At 31.4% G+C, this 17,391-nt stretch overlaps 2 protein-coding genes across 2 annotated transcripts; one reads left to right on the forward strand and one right to left on the reverse strand.

Moving 5' to 3' along the window:
- Positions 1-3,447: 3,447 nt before the first annotated feature.
- On the reverse strand, positions 3,448-6,248 carry bisc (TM2 domain-containing protein 1 biscotti). The gene is made up of 4 exons (XM_088239963.1): positions 5,768-6,248; positions 5,604-5,685; positions 4,566-4,731; positions 3,448-3,659 (listed from the first exon to the last, which is right to left on the reverse strand). The coding sequence occupies exons 1-4, from the start codon at positions 5,958-5,960 to the stop codon at positions 3,537-3,539; spliced, it is 564 nt and encodes a 187-aa protein (XP_088096089.1). The 5' UTR covers positions 5,961-6,248; the 3' UTR covers positions 3,448-3,536.
- Positions 6,249-7,588: 1,340 nt separating this feature from the next.
- On the forward strand, positions 7,589-16,727 carry LOC148272502 (28 kDa heat- and acid-stable phosphoprotein-like). The gene is made up of 5 exons (XM_088239962.1): positions 7,589-7,775; positions 8,020-8,110; positions 10,552-10,657; positions 11,513-11,640; positions 13,658-16,727. Exons 1-5 carry the CDS (start codon positions 7,766-7,768, stop codon positions 13,851-13,853), a joined length of 531 nt encoding a protein of 176 aa, XP_088096088.1. The 5' UTR covers positions 7,589-7,765; the 3' UTR covers positions 13,854-16,727.
- Positions 16,728-17,391: the final 664 nt, after the last annotated feature.

Below are 17,391 nucleotides of genomic sequence, written 5' to 3' on the forward strand. Positions count from 1 at the left end.
ATTTAGGTAAACATTTTCTTCGGAATAAGTTTTTCAAACTTTACAAAATTTTATTTGTACCTAGAAATATTATTGACAAAGTGCCTTATACACCACTAAAACTTAATATCCGTCCTTTATGAATATTTGTTTTCAGAAAAATAAAATTTAATCTCTGAATTTTAAATCAAATTGTACATTAACTACATAGCTTATGTATAATGAGCGAGTATATAAGATTTTTTTTATATTTTAATATGTTCTGTTTTTATATTTTTAATCTAATTCTCTACTTCTCGATATAAGTCCGTCCATTTTGTATTATTTTTGTACTATTCTTAATATTAGGAAAATTATTTAAGTAATTTTAAGCGTACATCACCATTTTTTCATGACTAGACCAAGCATAAATGAAATAAAATACAAAAATAATCTTCTGTCATCGATCAATTATTAATGCAATTGTAGTCGAAATAAATATCTTCATGCGATTGTGCTTTTATAATGTGCCTTTTATATATTTAAATATCAAATACTTGTCCATTTTTGCACATTATAAGATACTGAAAAAAATATTCCACTTAGGGTACTGTACTATCTATTGAAGTAGTTAAAACTTAAACGAGTTGTGTTATACATATTAATGAATCTCATTTTTCATTGTCCGATTCCATTTTTTTATATTATCTTAAGTTATTTTTATATTATGAAATATAAAATGAATCTCATTTCATATTGTATGCGTGACAAATATTTCTTTGAAGAACAAAATTACATTTTGTAAAATGTAAATACATTCCACTTCTTTTTTTAAATTATTTGAAGATACAAATATTTTTTAAATATGTATATTGTTTTATATTTTTTCTATTCTTTACAATTCCAAATATACTGTAATGATGTAATTTTTAATAGATCGTATATTATGTAAAGATGAGTAAAGGAAGAAAGTAATTTAATCTAAAAGTACTTTCACATTTTATAAACTTTCACATAAAGCATGTAAAGGTAATTGAATTATACATTTGTTCAATTAAATATTGCTTTTTAAAATTTTGTTTTTACAATTAGTTCAATATTTTTGAACATTACGTAGTAAGATTGAATAATAGCACAAATATCGAATCATACTCGTAATTATTTTACCTACATATTTCTTTTATATATACATATCTACGTGTAGTTGGAATTTTATAGTCACTTTGTTAAGTCTATGTTAGAAAAGAACTGACACCATAAAACAAGTTCTTTTTAAATATTGTTTTGATTGGAAATAAATTTTATAAAATAAGATTTTTTGTTTGTTTTCTTGACACATAATTTCTCGCAATATTTTTCTCCCAATGTCCGTACCTTCATATGTGCATATACAATAATTTACTGCAAGTTAAAAATAATCTAAACTAATTGAAAATAGAAGCCCGGGCATCTACAGGGCTACCTGTCAATGGCTGGTTTAAGTGGCCACTTTACACACTGTGTAACATTCACCATTCTGCCCATATTGGAACATCTATATTCCTTCAATTCTTTCATCTGTTGATGTTTGTGAAGTTAAAGAGCTGAAACCTTTATTTATGCGGGTGAGATTTGTCTAAATTTCACCTACATACTAGGCAACGTCTGAAAATGATATTTTTACAATTTCTATACTTCTTCATGGACCAGGTGGATTTACCAACAATATTTTGAGTTTGTCCAAATTTTATTATATATATTACCTTCTCTTAAATGTTCTTCATCTCTGTTGTAATATGTTAATATAAACAGCTCCCCAGGAAGTTGAATCCAGTCCCTGTCTACAAAATTTTTGGACAAACTCAAAATATTGTTAATTGAAAATAATTTGATAATGATGGATGGGAAAAATCAATGCTTTTCCTTTCCTCCTGAAATAAATAATCTGAACTAATTAAAAGTAAAATGAATATTTGAAGCATTAATTTAGTGATTTTCCTTGTTAAATAATGTAACTAAGTATTTACTTTGTGTAAAATCGCTACATAAATTTAATCTGCCGACCGGTTTTAGAACAAGACCGTTCCTTTGTTAAGGCTTAAAAATAAATGAATGCTAAATATTTTCATTCTTACCCAAAACAAGTAGATGCCTAAAAATACATCATTTGTTAACATGTGTTCTGCGTTCACATTAGGCAAATAAAATTACATACATTATTAAAATTGGGTTATTACGGGTACCCGAAATGAATGTTGTTTATGTCATCCGTTTTAATGGTCAGTTGTGCTCCGACCGCGCTAGTGGTTAGTCAATTCGAACTGAGTGAAGAATTCATACGAAATTTGATGCTATGTAATTTTTTGAAGAAAGAGAAAGCAAAGGTTGCCATTAAAGACATTTGTTCATGTATTAGGGGATATTTTGGACGATCGCAAGTATCGGAGATGGTTTTTGAAATTTCGATTTGAAGAATATCTTTAGAAGTGGAAGACTAAAGTGGTTGAAGTTATACTGGCTACTGAAATTGAAAACAATCTAACTCATTATATTGAAAAAACTGCGAGAACCCTCGGATATTCACGGTCAAGTGTTCAACAGGTGTTGAAAAAATCAGCAAAGTTTGGAGGCACGGTAAATGGATACCACGAGCTAAGCGACGAGCACCTCGCCTGCTCACTCGCCCGCATAAGGCAAAAATCACAAAAGTCTCTGATTAAAAATTGTTAGACATCCACCATACTCTCAGACATTGCTCCTTTGGACAACCGCCTGTTTTGTTCGATGCAACATTTCTTGGAAGGAAAAAATTACACTAATATGTGAAAAAGAGCATAACTGAATATTTCGAGTCAAGCCCATGAATTTTTTTGAAAAATGCATTAAAATGTTACCAGAAAGATGAAAGGTCATAGAAAATATATATTGTAATTAAACTTGTAAAATAAGAATATTTGATTTTTTTATTTTAAAAACTACATTAATTTCGAGTAATATTTCAATAATTTGCAATTGAATATTTCATTTTTTTATGAACGTATTAGTAAAAGCTATTTAATAGTAAGGCTGAGATAAGCATTATTGACAAAATCGAGAACGGATTTCTGCAGGATAATTCTGTCACAATTTTGTTTCGCAAGTTCGTTCGTCATATATACATCTTACTCTAAAGCGATCAAAACCGTATTTAACTCTCGTTCCCTCTCATACAATACAAATTAGTTACGAAATAAAGCCACTGAATTGGTTTTGACATGTAGAGCGAAAGAACGGCTAAAAACATGTACAATGCAAACGTTGATGGATGCAGAAAACAAGTAAGACCGAGAAAGACATGGCATGACTATCCTCTGCCAACCTCAAGGGAGGAACTGCGAGATGGTTTGTTTGTTATTGTTTATTTGAAGTATTTCATAAATTCCTAGAGTACAAAACAAGAAATTATAACCTTAGTCACGTTGAAATAAATAAATATCATTATTCAGTCTTAATAGTACAACTTAAACAATGTTTTTCTTTCTATTTTATGTTTATTTTAACGATTTTTATCTTAGTCAGTCTTAAATAATGCTAAATTAACTATTAAACTCATGGTGAGTTTATGTGATATTATTCCAATCATCTTGTGGTAATCGGAAGGTATTGTTGTCACTGCGGATAACCTGAACTCCAGCTCCAAAGTACGGAATGATGTACGCAGAGCCATCTGCTGGTCCCACTACCTGAAATTTTATTGTTATATTAGTTAAAGGTAAGTTTTTATTCAACGAGACTAGGAAATAACTGAGGGAGAGGTGTGAACAGTTTTAAAATGGCAGTACTACGAATATACTTATTCTCAAAGCACCCTCTTGATTCCCATCCACAATTCCTTCTTCTGTAACTCATATAGTGTCTATGCGGCTCGACTGTAGAATCATTTCAAATCACACCCAAAGAAATATCTTTCTCCTTACTGTTCCTTAATCTCTCCCCGTTTCCATTCTCTTTATTCCTTTTCCCATAGAATATTAGTATAGACATTAATTAATTTATACACACATATTGCTAGTTATATTTATGGATACTTTTTTTTAAATCACGCATATGTTTTGAAACTTTAATTATACAAATAACTCCTTTTAATTTTATCTGTTTTCTGAGGTAAAAAATTGGAGTTAACTTTATTGATAGACACCTGGGCCCCGATTACAATGGGAAGTTAACAAAGTTATCTTCGACTGTTTATAAAGAAAAATCGATATTTGTGTACTAAAATGAGTATATTTTCATGAACGTTTAAAGTATCTTCATCGGTAACCTATAATTGAAAAAAAACTTACGCATATTCTGCTTTTCATACAGAAAACATAATTTTACTTTGTAGATAAATGTTAACTTCTTATTGTAATCCGGGCCTTGGAATTTATAGTTTTGAGTGAAAACTAAAAAAAATGTTATTCCTTTTTTTCTTTTCACTATTTAACTGAAGCTAGAAACGTCTACATTTAGAAAAGATTGCATATTATATTGTATTAAAAGTACTTAATGATATGTAAAGACTAAATAGTTCGAAAATAAATTACTAAAAAGAGGTACAAATGAATAATAAAAATATTAAGTTGTTGAAATTTGTAAGCTATACTTACTTGGGAAGCTATGAGAATGATGTCTAATAGTTGTCCTACAAACATAAAACCCATAGTGCAGAGCTTAGCGAGACCGAGGGCCGGGTAACCCAAGTAGAAACGGTCCAGACCAAACATTCCCAGAAACACAGACAGGAGGAGAGCTACTTCTAAGGAATATCCGTTCCTAAGGAGAGAAAACACAACAATTCAATACACATCGTGTTAGTATTCTTTCTTTTAAGAAAACCTTATTTTCTGAAAATGGTTAACGCATAAAAGAATTTTTGTAAATATATGTGAACAATGAAAAAAAAACAACACTGTACAGTCCTCCTTCATTCCTTATTCCCTTTCCGCACCTAATGGTGCATGGGGCACTGCATTGGTGCACCAATCGCAGCGTATCTTGATCATTTTTGTTACATGAAAGTAAGATGATCAGTCTTGACAAGCTTGTTTCGCGGTTTAGTGGGTTTCAATATTTTTCCTTTTATATTTTTCTGTTCATGTCTACCTTCTTAAATAAAATAAATACAAAGGTGCCAGTTCAGGTACTATGAAATATTCTATTGTGAAAACACCCTTTTAAATAAATATTTCATACCGACCATGTTGGGAATCGAACTCGAGACCTCTTGCATGGTAGGCAAACACGCTGACCATTAGTCAGCCAGACACAGAGACTACACTGTGAGGTAGACTCCTCCACTCGATTTTCTTATTCAGGATTTTTATCTGACGAGTGCTTTCGACTCAATATTAAAATTAATTAATCAAATAATAAAACTAAGTACAAAATAGCCCTTAAACTCGGAAATAAGCGATAATTGTAATAATAATGAGGCTTTAATGTTTGAAAATAAAATAAGAATATGTTGAGTTTTCAGTTCACTTTTCAGTTTCAACAAAAAGAAAATTAGTTTAATAATTACTGGTGCCACCAATACAATGTCTAGATATACCACAGATACAGCGTAAACAAATTTGGAAACAGGAATTTGAAAATGGTTAAAGAAGAGATGCTGGTAATAATTTAATACGGGCTATTGTACTTACGTCCATTTGCAAGGCATTTCTTTCTTGAAAGTATTATTTTTTGTCTGTTCACAAATAATTCCGTCTGCTGCTAAACACCAAACTAGAAAAGAAGTCATGAAAGCAGATTAAATTTAGGCTTATCGGCATCGTGTGTTGTAATATAATAAATAGCATATCTCTACCTTCTGCCTTGTTTTGTTTTGTGCATCCTGCCAATTGCTGAGTTTTAGGATCTATAAACGTTGTATTCGGATCCGGGCAGATATATTGTCCTAGTCTTAATGTATTACAATCTACTGTGTATTCTTCAGTGCCAGTTATACAAAATGACGCAAGGACTAGGAGGAAGTAGGATGACGAATGTGGCGATAACATTATTTCTACCCTTGCGAGAAACTTAATCAATACAAAATAATCATTGTCATTGAAATATAAAAATACACCAAGGTTGCAAAATAATTTTACGACACACAAACATGAGAATTATCTTATTAAAGTACCATTACACGGAACAAAATAATTATAAATTAAACAAAGCAAAAAAATCTGACAATATTTTTTTGACTTTTGACACTCATAAACGCAGTAACAAAATGTGAATGGAGGATTTGTCACGTATTTTTCTATGAAATATTGATTCTCTATGGTCATACTAATGCAACTAAAGTGATCTATACACACTTTGTCGTCAAAATGAATAGTTAGAAAATAATCTACACAGATGGATTTTGGTCAGATTTGTCAACCCACATGGGTGCGGCTATGTATTGTGAAGACGACGACTTTCAAAGATTTAACAAATTGCAAAAAATGTGTCTATATTTACAGCAGAATGTATCTCAATCCGAGAAGCTGTCAAATTTGCTTTGAGCTCATAATACAGCAAGTTTCTTATCCTGGGATTCCATGAGTGCCCTACAAAAGATCAAACCCCCCTCTATCCTCTTATCCCTAAGAAGAGCCCTGTGCGGACATTCGATGTCTTTTTTAGTCATCAGAGGCATCAAATAAAAACAATTGTTATGTCTTGGATCCTTATAACCATTGAGGAATTTTCAGTTACGATAAGGTGGACGCGTTACCAAAGGAGGCGGTCCATTCCGGGAACTCTGCCTATAGTAATTTACCATTAACTACCACTAGCTGATCTCCTCGTAATGTCGAAGAAGAAGATACTTCACACAAAACAATAATATTTTGAGTAGGTAGCTTCCTCCCAAAAGCCAAGGGAAGACATTTTCCCCAACTGAAACCAAATGCTACAGAAAGGTGGTTTTCCAATAAAAGTTTTTTTCCTTGGTTGTACAAAATGATTCTGAACAGGTTTGAGACATCTTTCATGTGCAAAGTACGCCTTGAGCACTGTTGTAATAGTTCTCACATATTCAGTATCCATGTCCAAGACTCTGCCCTGTGCGAATGTCAGTTTGAGGATCTAAATATAAATAAATATAAAGATCTAAAATACTTTTTTTGTTATGCCCCATAAATGATTGTTATCCTTAGTTCCTAACCGACTTCTCTGATATAAACATTTCATTTCCTACTCATATTCCAACTCTTTTGTCCCCACCCAATTAACATATATTTAACATTTTCTGTATCCATCTAGTTATAAACGGTTATTATTATATTGTAAATAAGTTATACGTAAAGTGTATTAAATACTAATACACTAACTTATATATAGTACTAACACATTTGTAAATACTTAATCTAATAAATAAATTTAAAATATAAAACTCGAAACTAATTAAAACACCCCAGTTAAAAAATCAAAACGCAAAATAAAAACTTAGATGAAAAAGTTTTATACACTCCTTTCAAATATAATTCTTAAATTAGTTTTGCTTCCATTTATATTAGCGTTTTAACGAAGAAAACATTTTGAATAACGTAGTAAATCCTACAAATTTACTTTATTTATATATTCATGCATTTAGGTCAGAGGAGTAAATAAATGTTGCGTGTATGCATACTTTATACGAATTTACATTTTTTGTGATGGTATCATTATTAAGAACAAGAGAACGGATAATCGGCAGCACGTAAACGTCATTGAAAAAATCTCCGGTTTGAGCATCGTGCTTGGGTTAGCTTTGTAGATTTTTTAATGAAAAATTATCGTTTTATACTAATAATTTGTAATATAAGATAGGATAAATAAATATATATCAAACATGCCAAAGGGTGAGTTGCTTTGCATTGAAAAACTATTTGTATGTGCAGATTTGTGCAATTTCTATTGTGCATTAAGCTGCGCACATTTTCATACAACCTGTGTGTTTTTTTAATTAATAATATTACATCTTCTTGACTATGATCGGGGTAGAGAAGTTAATTAGATTAATTTAAATTGCGTCGTAGTTTTTGTGTTTTGTTTGGCGTCCATTTATTTTGGCTTCGTCACGCCTATAATTGCGATTGTTTACAGGAAAGTTCCTGAACCACAAAGGACGTAATCGACGATTCACAAATCCCGAGGAATTAGAAGAACAACGAAAGGAAGAAGAGAAGAAACGCAGGTTCGTAAATTCATTAATTTGTATATTGTTCTTAGAGCCATTGTGCAATGCTTGAATGTCACATTCAAAAATAGATGTTTGAATACAATAATTTACTTCAAACCCTGTCGTAATTTCCATTAAGATTTGGAAATCTGTTACAAAGCGTTATTTAAATTAATATATCGCCTAATTTTAAAGTTAACATTGTTATTTTGAAAAACTCAACTTAAAGGGCCGAAATTGGCAAACAAGGTATGCTGTAGGCAATAAAATATTTAAAAAATATGTATCATAAGAAAATGAAGTAAAGTTTATTTAACAAACTACTACTTCTCTATGTAATATGTAAACACAGATAATCATACTTAAATTGAGCAGGAACACTAAAAATGCCTTTAGGCACAGTTATTATTATTATTATGGATAACTTATATAGCGCCATTTTCGTAATAAAATACCTCAAGGGCGCTTTACATAGTGATTATTTTAAATTTGTAATTTAATTAAAATAATTTATTTTGTTATCACATGCTATGGATTTATTAAAATGAGTTAAAAGTCTTTCAAGGATGTTAACTTCAAAATGTTTCTGAAAATAATTAATTCTGCTCGATATAATTAAGCCTATGAGAAACTATTTTTTCTAATATTTTTGATACGATGGGAAGATTTGAAATAGGGCGAAAATTGGAAAGATCTTCCACATCTAATTGGGAATTTTAAAGAGAGAAGTTACATTCGCTTTCTTTATGGCTTTTGGAACAATGCTGTGCTCCATGGAAGTATTGAATAAGTCTGTTAAAAATGGAGTTAATGCATTTTTTCAATAGCCATGTTGGAATCGGATCTAGTATACATTGTTTGTTGGGTAATGCTGCAACAATCCTTTTTACCTCATTTATAGATGTTGGTTCAAATTTACTTCATTTTTGGGAGGCGTTAGCTGAAAAAACCAGAAAGTCTAGGCATTTACAAGGCATTTATGACCTGTTATTGGCTGTGCGTAACATTCACCATTCTGCCTGTGTTTAAACATCTTATTGATTTTCAAACTATTTTTTTTTAATTTGAAAAATAAATATTTGCATTCTTATGATTTACCCAAATATTTAATTTTGAGGGCTATTTTCAACGAGTTGTAAATAACTCACTATTGGAAAATGGAATCAAGTTGGGGTCAAGGGGGATTCGAACCTTTGGTCCGTGAGTCCGAGACACTAGCCACAGGACCACAACCTGATTTAAGTTACATGGTAGTTTTTTTTTCCTTTTTTTTGATAGCATAAGCTGTGTATCGATATTATTTCTTACTGACTTGTGATTGTGGACAACATTTTTAAATATTTTATTTATTTAGGAGTTGCAGTATTATTATATTATTATAGTTGGATAATTTATAAAGCTCCATTTTTTTAAAAATCACCTCAAGGGCACTGTACAATAAATAAATAAATATTTCAGCACGTCTTGCAGCTACGGAGTTCTTGGAAGATTGGGATTCTAGTTCCCCGTTTCCATCTATTTCAATTAAAACAGATAGGATCTAGATTGCCATGCGTCTTGCAGCTACAGAGCGCATGGACGATAAAAAATCTAGCCCCCGTTTACATTATGTTTTAATTTGAGAGTGAAGTTCATGATGCTTAAATAAATAAAAAAATAAGCCACTTAAAACAGCCAATGATAGGTCATAAGCCCCTAAAATGCCTTGAATTCCATATTCCCCTTTCAAAAATGTTTTCCCTCTCTGCTGCAATAAATTTAGAATTTCCTTCTTCCTACCCAAACCATTCAATTTGAGAAAATCAGTGGTATTTGAAATATGAACATATAGTTGGCATATTATTATATTTTCATTATAAAACAAAACATTGATATATATATTGATACGCATATATGTACAAGTTCTATTTCCTATAGGTTTTGTTTTCTGTCTATCTTTATCCGAGTATTGTTGGGAAAAGGAGGGAATTTCGGCTATGAACCTCTGCGCATTTCAAAAATATTTTGAGTTTGTCTAAATGTTTGTAGACTAGGTTTTACCCCCTTGGGATTTATTACAACAGAGATGTAGAACATTTTAGGTAAGGAAATATGAAAGTCTAGGGCTTATGACCTGTTGTTTCCTTCTCTGAAATGTTTTCCATATCTCTGTTGTAATAGGTTACTCTTCATATTTGTTTAGTGCAGAAAAAAACACAGATTCATTCAAGAGAAGCCGGACTACATTAGTCAGTAGGCCTTCCATTTATTATCTTTACAACCTGTGCTATTCTAATTATGTAAAATACTACCTCTGATACGTCATTGTGACTTATTAAGGAATGGCCGTGTCTCAAATCTTCACAAACGCTTCTGCTTGTTATGTCTTTCGATGCTGAAAAGAGCATCATTGCAGCCGGGAGTCCGTAACTTATAGTTTTTTTAATGACTAAAGAATTTATTTATGATTGTTTTAGATGGCGGGCCGAGCACGGAGGAGAGAGTACCAGTGAAGAAGAGGATGCTGCGGCCAAGGGGAGCGGAGGGTCTGGCTCTGAAGAAGAATCTTCTGATGATGAAGACGTAAGTATATTTCTTACATTTATTGCCAAATAGCAGACTATATCGAATGCCTTATGAAAAACGGTGGTAAGTCATTCTTGGTAATTTTGTAGAGCTTATAGTAGAGTAGAGTTTACAGTATAGCAAAAACATCGAAGAATTGTTAAATATGTGTCTATTGAAATTGAAATACAATAGACACATGTTTGTTTCTTTCTTTCTTCTATTTCTACAGTATCTGATAGCTTCTTAAAAAAATATCAATCTTTGTTTTTGCTCTCCTGTAAACCTCGTAAAATGCAGATTCTATATTATATGTTGGGACCGTCGATATCCCTGTCGTTTGACTTATCTGTGGGTGTTTTGACCCATTAAATTTCCACCCAATTAACATAGAATGTGCGAAACATCCTAAACAATGTTCCGACCAAGAAAAACTGTGTCCTTTTTATGTTTTAACAAAGTTCATATCTATCGTGGTGAGTAGTTTATTTTCGTGATTGATTTTAAAGTTTATCGATTCAGACTGTGCTTGAACATTATTATATCTGTGTGTAACATTAAAATAAGCATTTGTAATATGTAATAAATCATTCTAATGCCTATCACGCCAAATGTGTAATTTCTATGTTTTATTTTATAACATATCTGAATACTTTCAACTGTAAAATATTTTATTAAAAAGCATAAACAAAACATAAAAGAGATTTTGCAGGAAAAATAAAATCGGCATTCCCAGCTCTACACTCTTGGCAGAGCGGCAGTCAATCTATTGTGTTAAACCAAAATGAAATTTCTCAGTTTTTAAGGTTTTTTTTTAATGTAGAGTATTTTAAAATATCAATATAATTTTAATGTATTATTGTAAATTTGCAGACTGGAAAGGCGAAAGGTGTATCTGGATTAATTGAAGTTGAAAATCCAAACAGGGTTGTGAAAAAAACTAAAAAATTAAGCACTCTTAATGAAGCAGTCGGTGATGCCCCTAAACCCGAGTTATCAAGGTATTTATCTGCATATCGAGGGCTTAATGTCAAACAACGTTATCTACAAAAAAGGTTTTTTTTTCTTTCCGGATAACGTTTTTTTACATTTTCGACTACATTATTGTCAAACAACGTTATCTCCATCTTTTCTAGATTCTTCTTAAAGCGTAATTAAAGTTTCACGTTAACTACATAATGTCCCCTTCAAATATCAAAAGATTGTATAAGCTGTTAGCGTTCTTGTCAGATGAAAAATCAATGTATCAAATAACGTCAGCGGCTCATAAAGTTCTTTGACACAAACAAAGTACGTATTTAATTGCAACGGTTTATTCTTATGAGCTTTTAGCGTTTTTTGATGCCAACATTGGTAAGATGAACTGTGCGTTGTTCATAGTGAAGCGGCCCTATCTACTATCTACATTCGTACTTCGTACATTCATCTGTCAGTTTTGGGTAATCAGGTGAAGTGGATGAGTAGTGATTTCGCTACCTCCAAAATGATGACCAACATATCTATTTTAAATATGACTATGATGATAATTTCAAAAAATTTAAAGTACAACGCCGAACCCCTTGCTCGGGAAGAGCTCATGATTTTATGCTCCAACCAAAGTACACTGGGGCATCAAAAATATTGCCGGAGAAATATGCAGATTTAAAAGAATTATGCCAAAAAAGCATTATTCCGGAGTACTACCACGCATTTTATAATTCTCTGGAAGAAGGCGCACCAACAATGATGGATGAGAAATATTAAGAAACGCTCGGAAGCCTTCTAAGCTCTAAAATATAAAATATTGTGTATTTTTGAGAGTATATTTAAATATCATTTAATAAAAAATATTGGGTTTTGCTTATTTTTAATGAAATTTTATACATCTGTTGATCGATTTATTACTTAAATTTATTGTTCAGCCGACACTAACTACTTTTATCTCCAGAGAGAATTCATAAACTTGTTAGTGTCAAAAGACTTTAACACCTGTTAGAGTTACTGTTTTCTAAGAATAGTCAAACTCAGTGTCAAAGAACACTAAGAGTAACCTTTCACATAAAACAATTTTTCATATTTTTTAAAAACCATACCTATAAATTTAAACATCACCACTAGAAAAATAAATGTGCAATGAGCAATAAATTATAAAATATAAACATAAGGTTTTAAAAGATCAGCTTTGTGGAGTTACAAGAAAATAAAAATAGTTTTTTTGCTCTCTTGTAAAGTTGCAGTTATGTCGATAGTGTTGTTTGATATTAAGCCCTTGATATATTGAATATTATTTTCAAAAACACACTGCTGTGTTGTCGTCTCGTCGTAGTGTCGCGGAATCTAACCATATATGAGGTGATCGGTGAATTTCTATAGTTGTAGTTACATCATAGTAATTAATCAGTTCTATTATTGAAATATAAAATAATTATTTTTAGTATTGCATAGTGTATGTTCTGAATCTATTTACCGTTTAATTGAATAGATGCGCTATTGTGGCCTTTTTTAATGCAGCTATGTTTCCAATGCTACTTATGTACGTAGATAGAGAATTGTACATTCTGGGGATAATAGCTCGTGTTGATCATTCCCCATAGTAATTGTTAAATTAGTTATTTTGGATTTCCAACTTGTGTCGAGTTACAAATGTTTTTTAACTCTTAAAAGACTCAGCTGAAAAAATCCTCTGTAAACTGTGCTGTAACATTATATAACATTAAGCAAAAGATAAAATATTTTGAAATACAGATATTTAAATACAAATATTTAGCACATTTGTAGATTTATGTGACATCATAGGCACACAAGAGTTTAAAATATACTCTAGAATAAAAATAACTGACCCTACCTTCTTGCAAATTTACATTTATTAAGTACAGAAACAGATCTTATAGTGATACTGGTAATTTTGAACTGTATTTTCTCAACATCTTTATTAAGGTTTGATAAAGGTTTCTCGGTTAACAAAATACCTGAACCTAACAACAAATTTGTAGGTAGTTCCTACACTATTTTAAGCTTCTAATGCACATGTTTTTTCAGGCGAGAGCGCGAAGAGATCGCGAGGCAGCGCGGCGCAGCTGCATACCAGAAGCTGCATGCGGCCGGGGCCACAGAGGAGGCGCGTGCGGACCTGGCGCGGCTCGCGCTCGTGCGGCAGCAGCGCGAGGAGGCTGCGCGGCGTCGCGAGCAAGACAAGCAGTCCAAGGAGAGCAAGGCCAAGCCCGCCGCTCGGTAGGCGACACCGCGCCGCACATACACACACATACACACACATCCGCCGCTCCCGACACCGTTTCCACAATGCAGATTTACGATTGAAAAGTGATTTTTCAAACAGTCCTAAGTCAAAATTTATGAATTTCTATGAATGTCATTGCAATCACGACTGTGACATTTAGATAAAGAGGTACATGTCACTAAAATAGAGAAAATGAGTAAAGTATGCAGTTTCACTCTGCAGAAGGTTGAGTGAAGAGATAATAATTAAGACAATTCAATATTTCAATGATAAAATTGGTCAATTTTGCATATTTCGCAAGTACTATTAGGTAAACAACTATATGTAACTTGCATTAATATTGCCTTTAACATGAAAAAAGCAAATATGAGAAGAAACAACATAAGTTGTGCCAATTTACCAATAACATCACCCAAAATTGTATGTCAAACTCAGAGCAATAATTCGCTCCCGCTTAAAGAGAAGTCCTTTAGCTCTATTGCATAGAACAAAAGCGTTCCAAATTTTTGGTTTGGTTTTTAGTTTAACAACAAACGCGTAACGGATGCTTTCGGTTTGCACTTGCAATTCTCGACCTGAGTACCTACAGCTCGCTCGGTGGATAGTCGTTGAATGGTTTTTGTCTGTATGGGCGACTCTATTTGCCGATGGCGTATTATTACTCGGCCCCAAAATGGAAATATTTGGGTAAATCGTAAGGACACAAATATTTCTTTTTGTAAAAAACAGACTTCTACCTCTTTACCTAAATGCCAGAGTTATAAGCTGCACAACCAGCAAAAAAAATTGTTTACTGTCACTAATTCTGATACTATAAAGCATTAAAAGTTCACATTTTTCCTCAAAATGCCTTCAAAAATCCTTATTTCAATAAGCGTTTTGATGGAAAATTACAAGATGTATTCGATTGATCTGATTGCATGACTCGAATCTAAAATCACTTTGACATGTCATAGTGAAAAAATCACTTCATTGTTTTTTAACTTAGGCTACTTTAAAAAATCACTTCAATTGATACCTATACAAGTCAAGTGAGGAGTTTCAGTGTTGATTGTTCCCCCTTCATTACTCTGCCGTCATAAGAAGGAGGTTGTTACTACATCAAAGTAAATTCTGGAGAAATTAGCGTTCTGTCAAAAGTCAAGATTTGAGCTAGACATAGCCTTATTTTGTAACACTAAAGAAAAATATAAATGGTTATCTTTTTATAGTTTATTGTAAACTTCAGTGAATTATATCAAAGTTTTTTTTGTACAAATATACAAGTTTTACATGCATATAGATTATTTGAAATCCTAACAGAAAATGCCAAAATATCATTTTTGACCATTAGTGGACATGCGAGTTTTTTAAGTCGAGGTGACGAAACATACAAATGTTTATCTTTTCTTTCTGATTCCAGATCCGTACTTAACAAATTCTTGACAAAAATCATAGTTATGGCCTTTCTCCATGTGACGGCAGTACTGCCTTTCACCGATAAAAATAGTACAAATAATTATTGAAATAAATTTTTAAAAATATTAAAAATCTACCCACTTTTCTCTGAATTCCATCCGCTAAAACTCCACAGGCGGATGAAGATTTTTAAAATCGCATGCAGACATCTGCAATATCCCTGCTTCAGACTGTGCTCTTTCTTGGTTTGCGAACCAGCTAACAGATTATTTAAAAAATATATATTTTACAACAAGCATAAAAAGATGCCCGTTCCAGGGAGCCTGCCTTGCAATTCTATAGAGCACGGCAAATTCTTTGATAGTGAATTATTTAGCAAATAGTTTGCTTGAACAAATGCAGACTAAGTTAGTTAACCAGACTTGAATTAGAAAATTTCTTATCATTAATTAGCAACTTTACCGGTTAATTTTAAAATTTTACTGAAAGTCCTCATTCAACAGTAAATAATAAAAACTCTATAATTGACACACATCTATCAAATCAAAAATTTTTTTTTCTTATCCGTGTACAAAATACATAAAATCAATTATGGTGAGTTTTAATTTACGTGGGTTCACTCATGTTTATTTTGACAAATCATAAAGATGTATTTCATTTTTCTACTATATTGAGAGAAATCCCATGTTATGGCATCACTGCGCCGAGACCAGATAGAAATATTAATTTATTGACATCCAAATGGAACTATAAAATTCACCCATAGTAATAATCAGTTTGATCATGTTTATAATCTTCATTGTCTTGCAACAATTTATTTAAAATTAAATTTTCAAGCTTATGTATAATTTTCTCTCCAAAAGAAGTGTTACTTAAATGTAGTATCATACCGATGCATATCATTCTTAAATTAATATGAAATAGCTTTGTGTGAATTTTGATGAAGAATGCTCAATCAAATGTTGCATTTCTAAAAATGTTCAGATAGCGAGTTTTTTTCTCTTGATATTAATATCCTGCTTTAAGATGATTTAGTCAATTTTATTTTGTAGTCATAATCAACAATTTATTAAGCATACAAAAATATGTTCAAAACAAAATACATAAGAAAAATCACTACATCAATGCAACAGTAGTAGTCCTATATCTTCAAAATTGCATTTCTGAAATACTAGCCGTTATGTTTTGGGTAGATAAAAAATATTTTTGAATACAGAAAGAAAATGATAACCTTGCAGTAGCGTGCACTTATCTTTGGTTATAATGAGTTATTTAATCATCTGGTTTTGGTACAGTGATCTAATAACTAATAAAAATTGATTGCATGACATTTTAGCATGTAAAATGCTAGAAAATCAAAATATTGCCACAAAAAGCCTATGATTTTTGTTTGTATGAAAAATGTATGAATATAATATGTACATCTACACAAATAAAACCTTTCATGCTGTTAATATTCTAAACAGCAGCGTATTTCATGTGTTCATATTTATAATGATTGTTTGATATATTTTTCTTAATAAGTTCACCCAAATCCCCCTTTAATTAATTAAGAATTATAATTTGATCACTAGTTTTTTAAAAATTAATTTTATTGTATTTGTTTCTTTCCAAAATTTGTCTGTTTTAATAGATTCTTGCAATAGTGATTCAAGAGTATCATTTTAATCCAATTTAATCACATTTTGATAAAATTTCACATTGATGGCAAAGGAAATCATAGATTATCAATAAGTTTAAAAAGACAAACCAATTTAAGCTCATTCTGTATTTTCTAACTTAACCTCGATCTATTTTAATTCCACACCAATATATATATATATTGTTTTAATCTTTCAGAAATAAATACATTTATTGTATTAACTATGTAATACATTTTTATTTGATTTGTTTATTTTATATCCTACATAAATAAGTAGTAAAAAGAAGGGTAAGTCTTGTTTTCAAGTTATTATTTAAATGAAAAATTGTGTTTTATATTTCTCATACATCTCCGGTTTTATTATCCAAAATTTTTTCATTGAAAGCATGACCAGCCATTTTAATCACTTTCTGATTTACGCAATAAATTCATTGCTAAGTATAACAAAATTAAAACACTCGCTGCCCTTTACTTACTCGGGTATCCATTTAAGGG

The sequence above is a fragment of the Micrasema longulum genome, unplaced genomic scaffold (genome assembly GCF_059751315.1).
Source record: "Micrasema longulum isolate JH-2025_06_02 unplaced genomic scaffold, ASM5975131v1 h1tg002313l, whole genome shotgun sequence".
NCBI classification, from domain to species: domain Eukaryota; kingdom Metazoa; phylum Arthropoda; class Insecta; order Trichoptera; family Brachycentridae; genus Micrasema; species Micrasema longulum.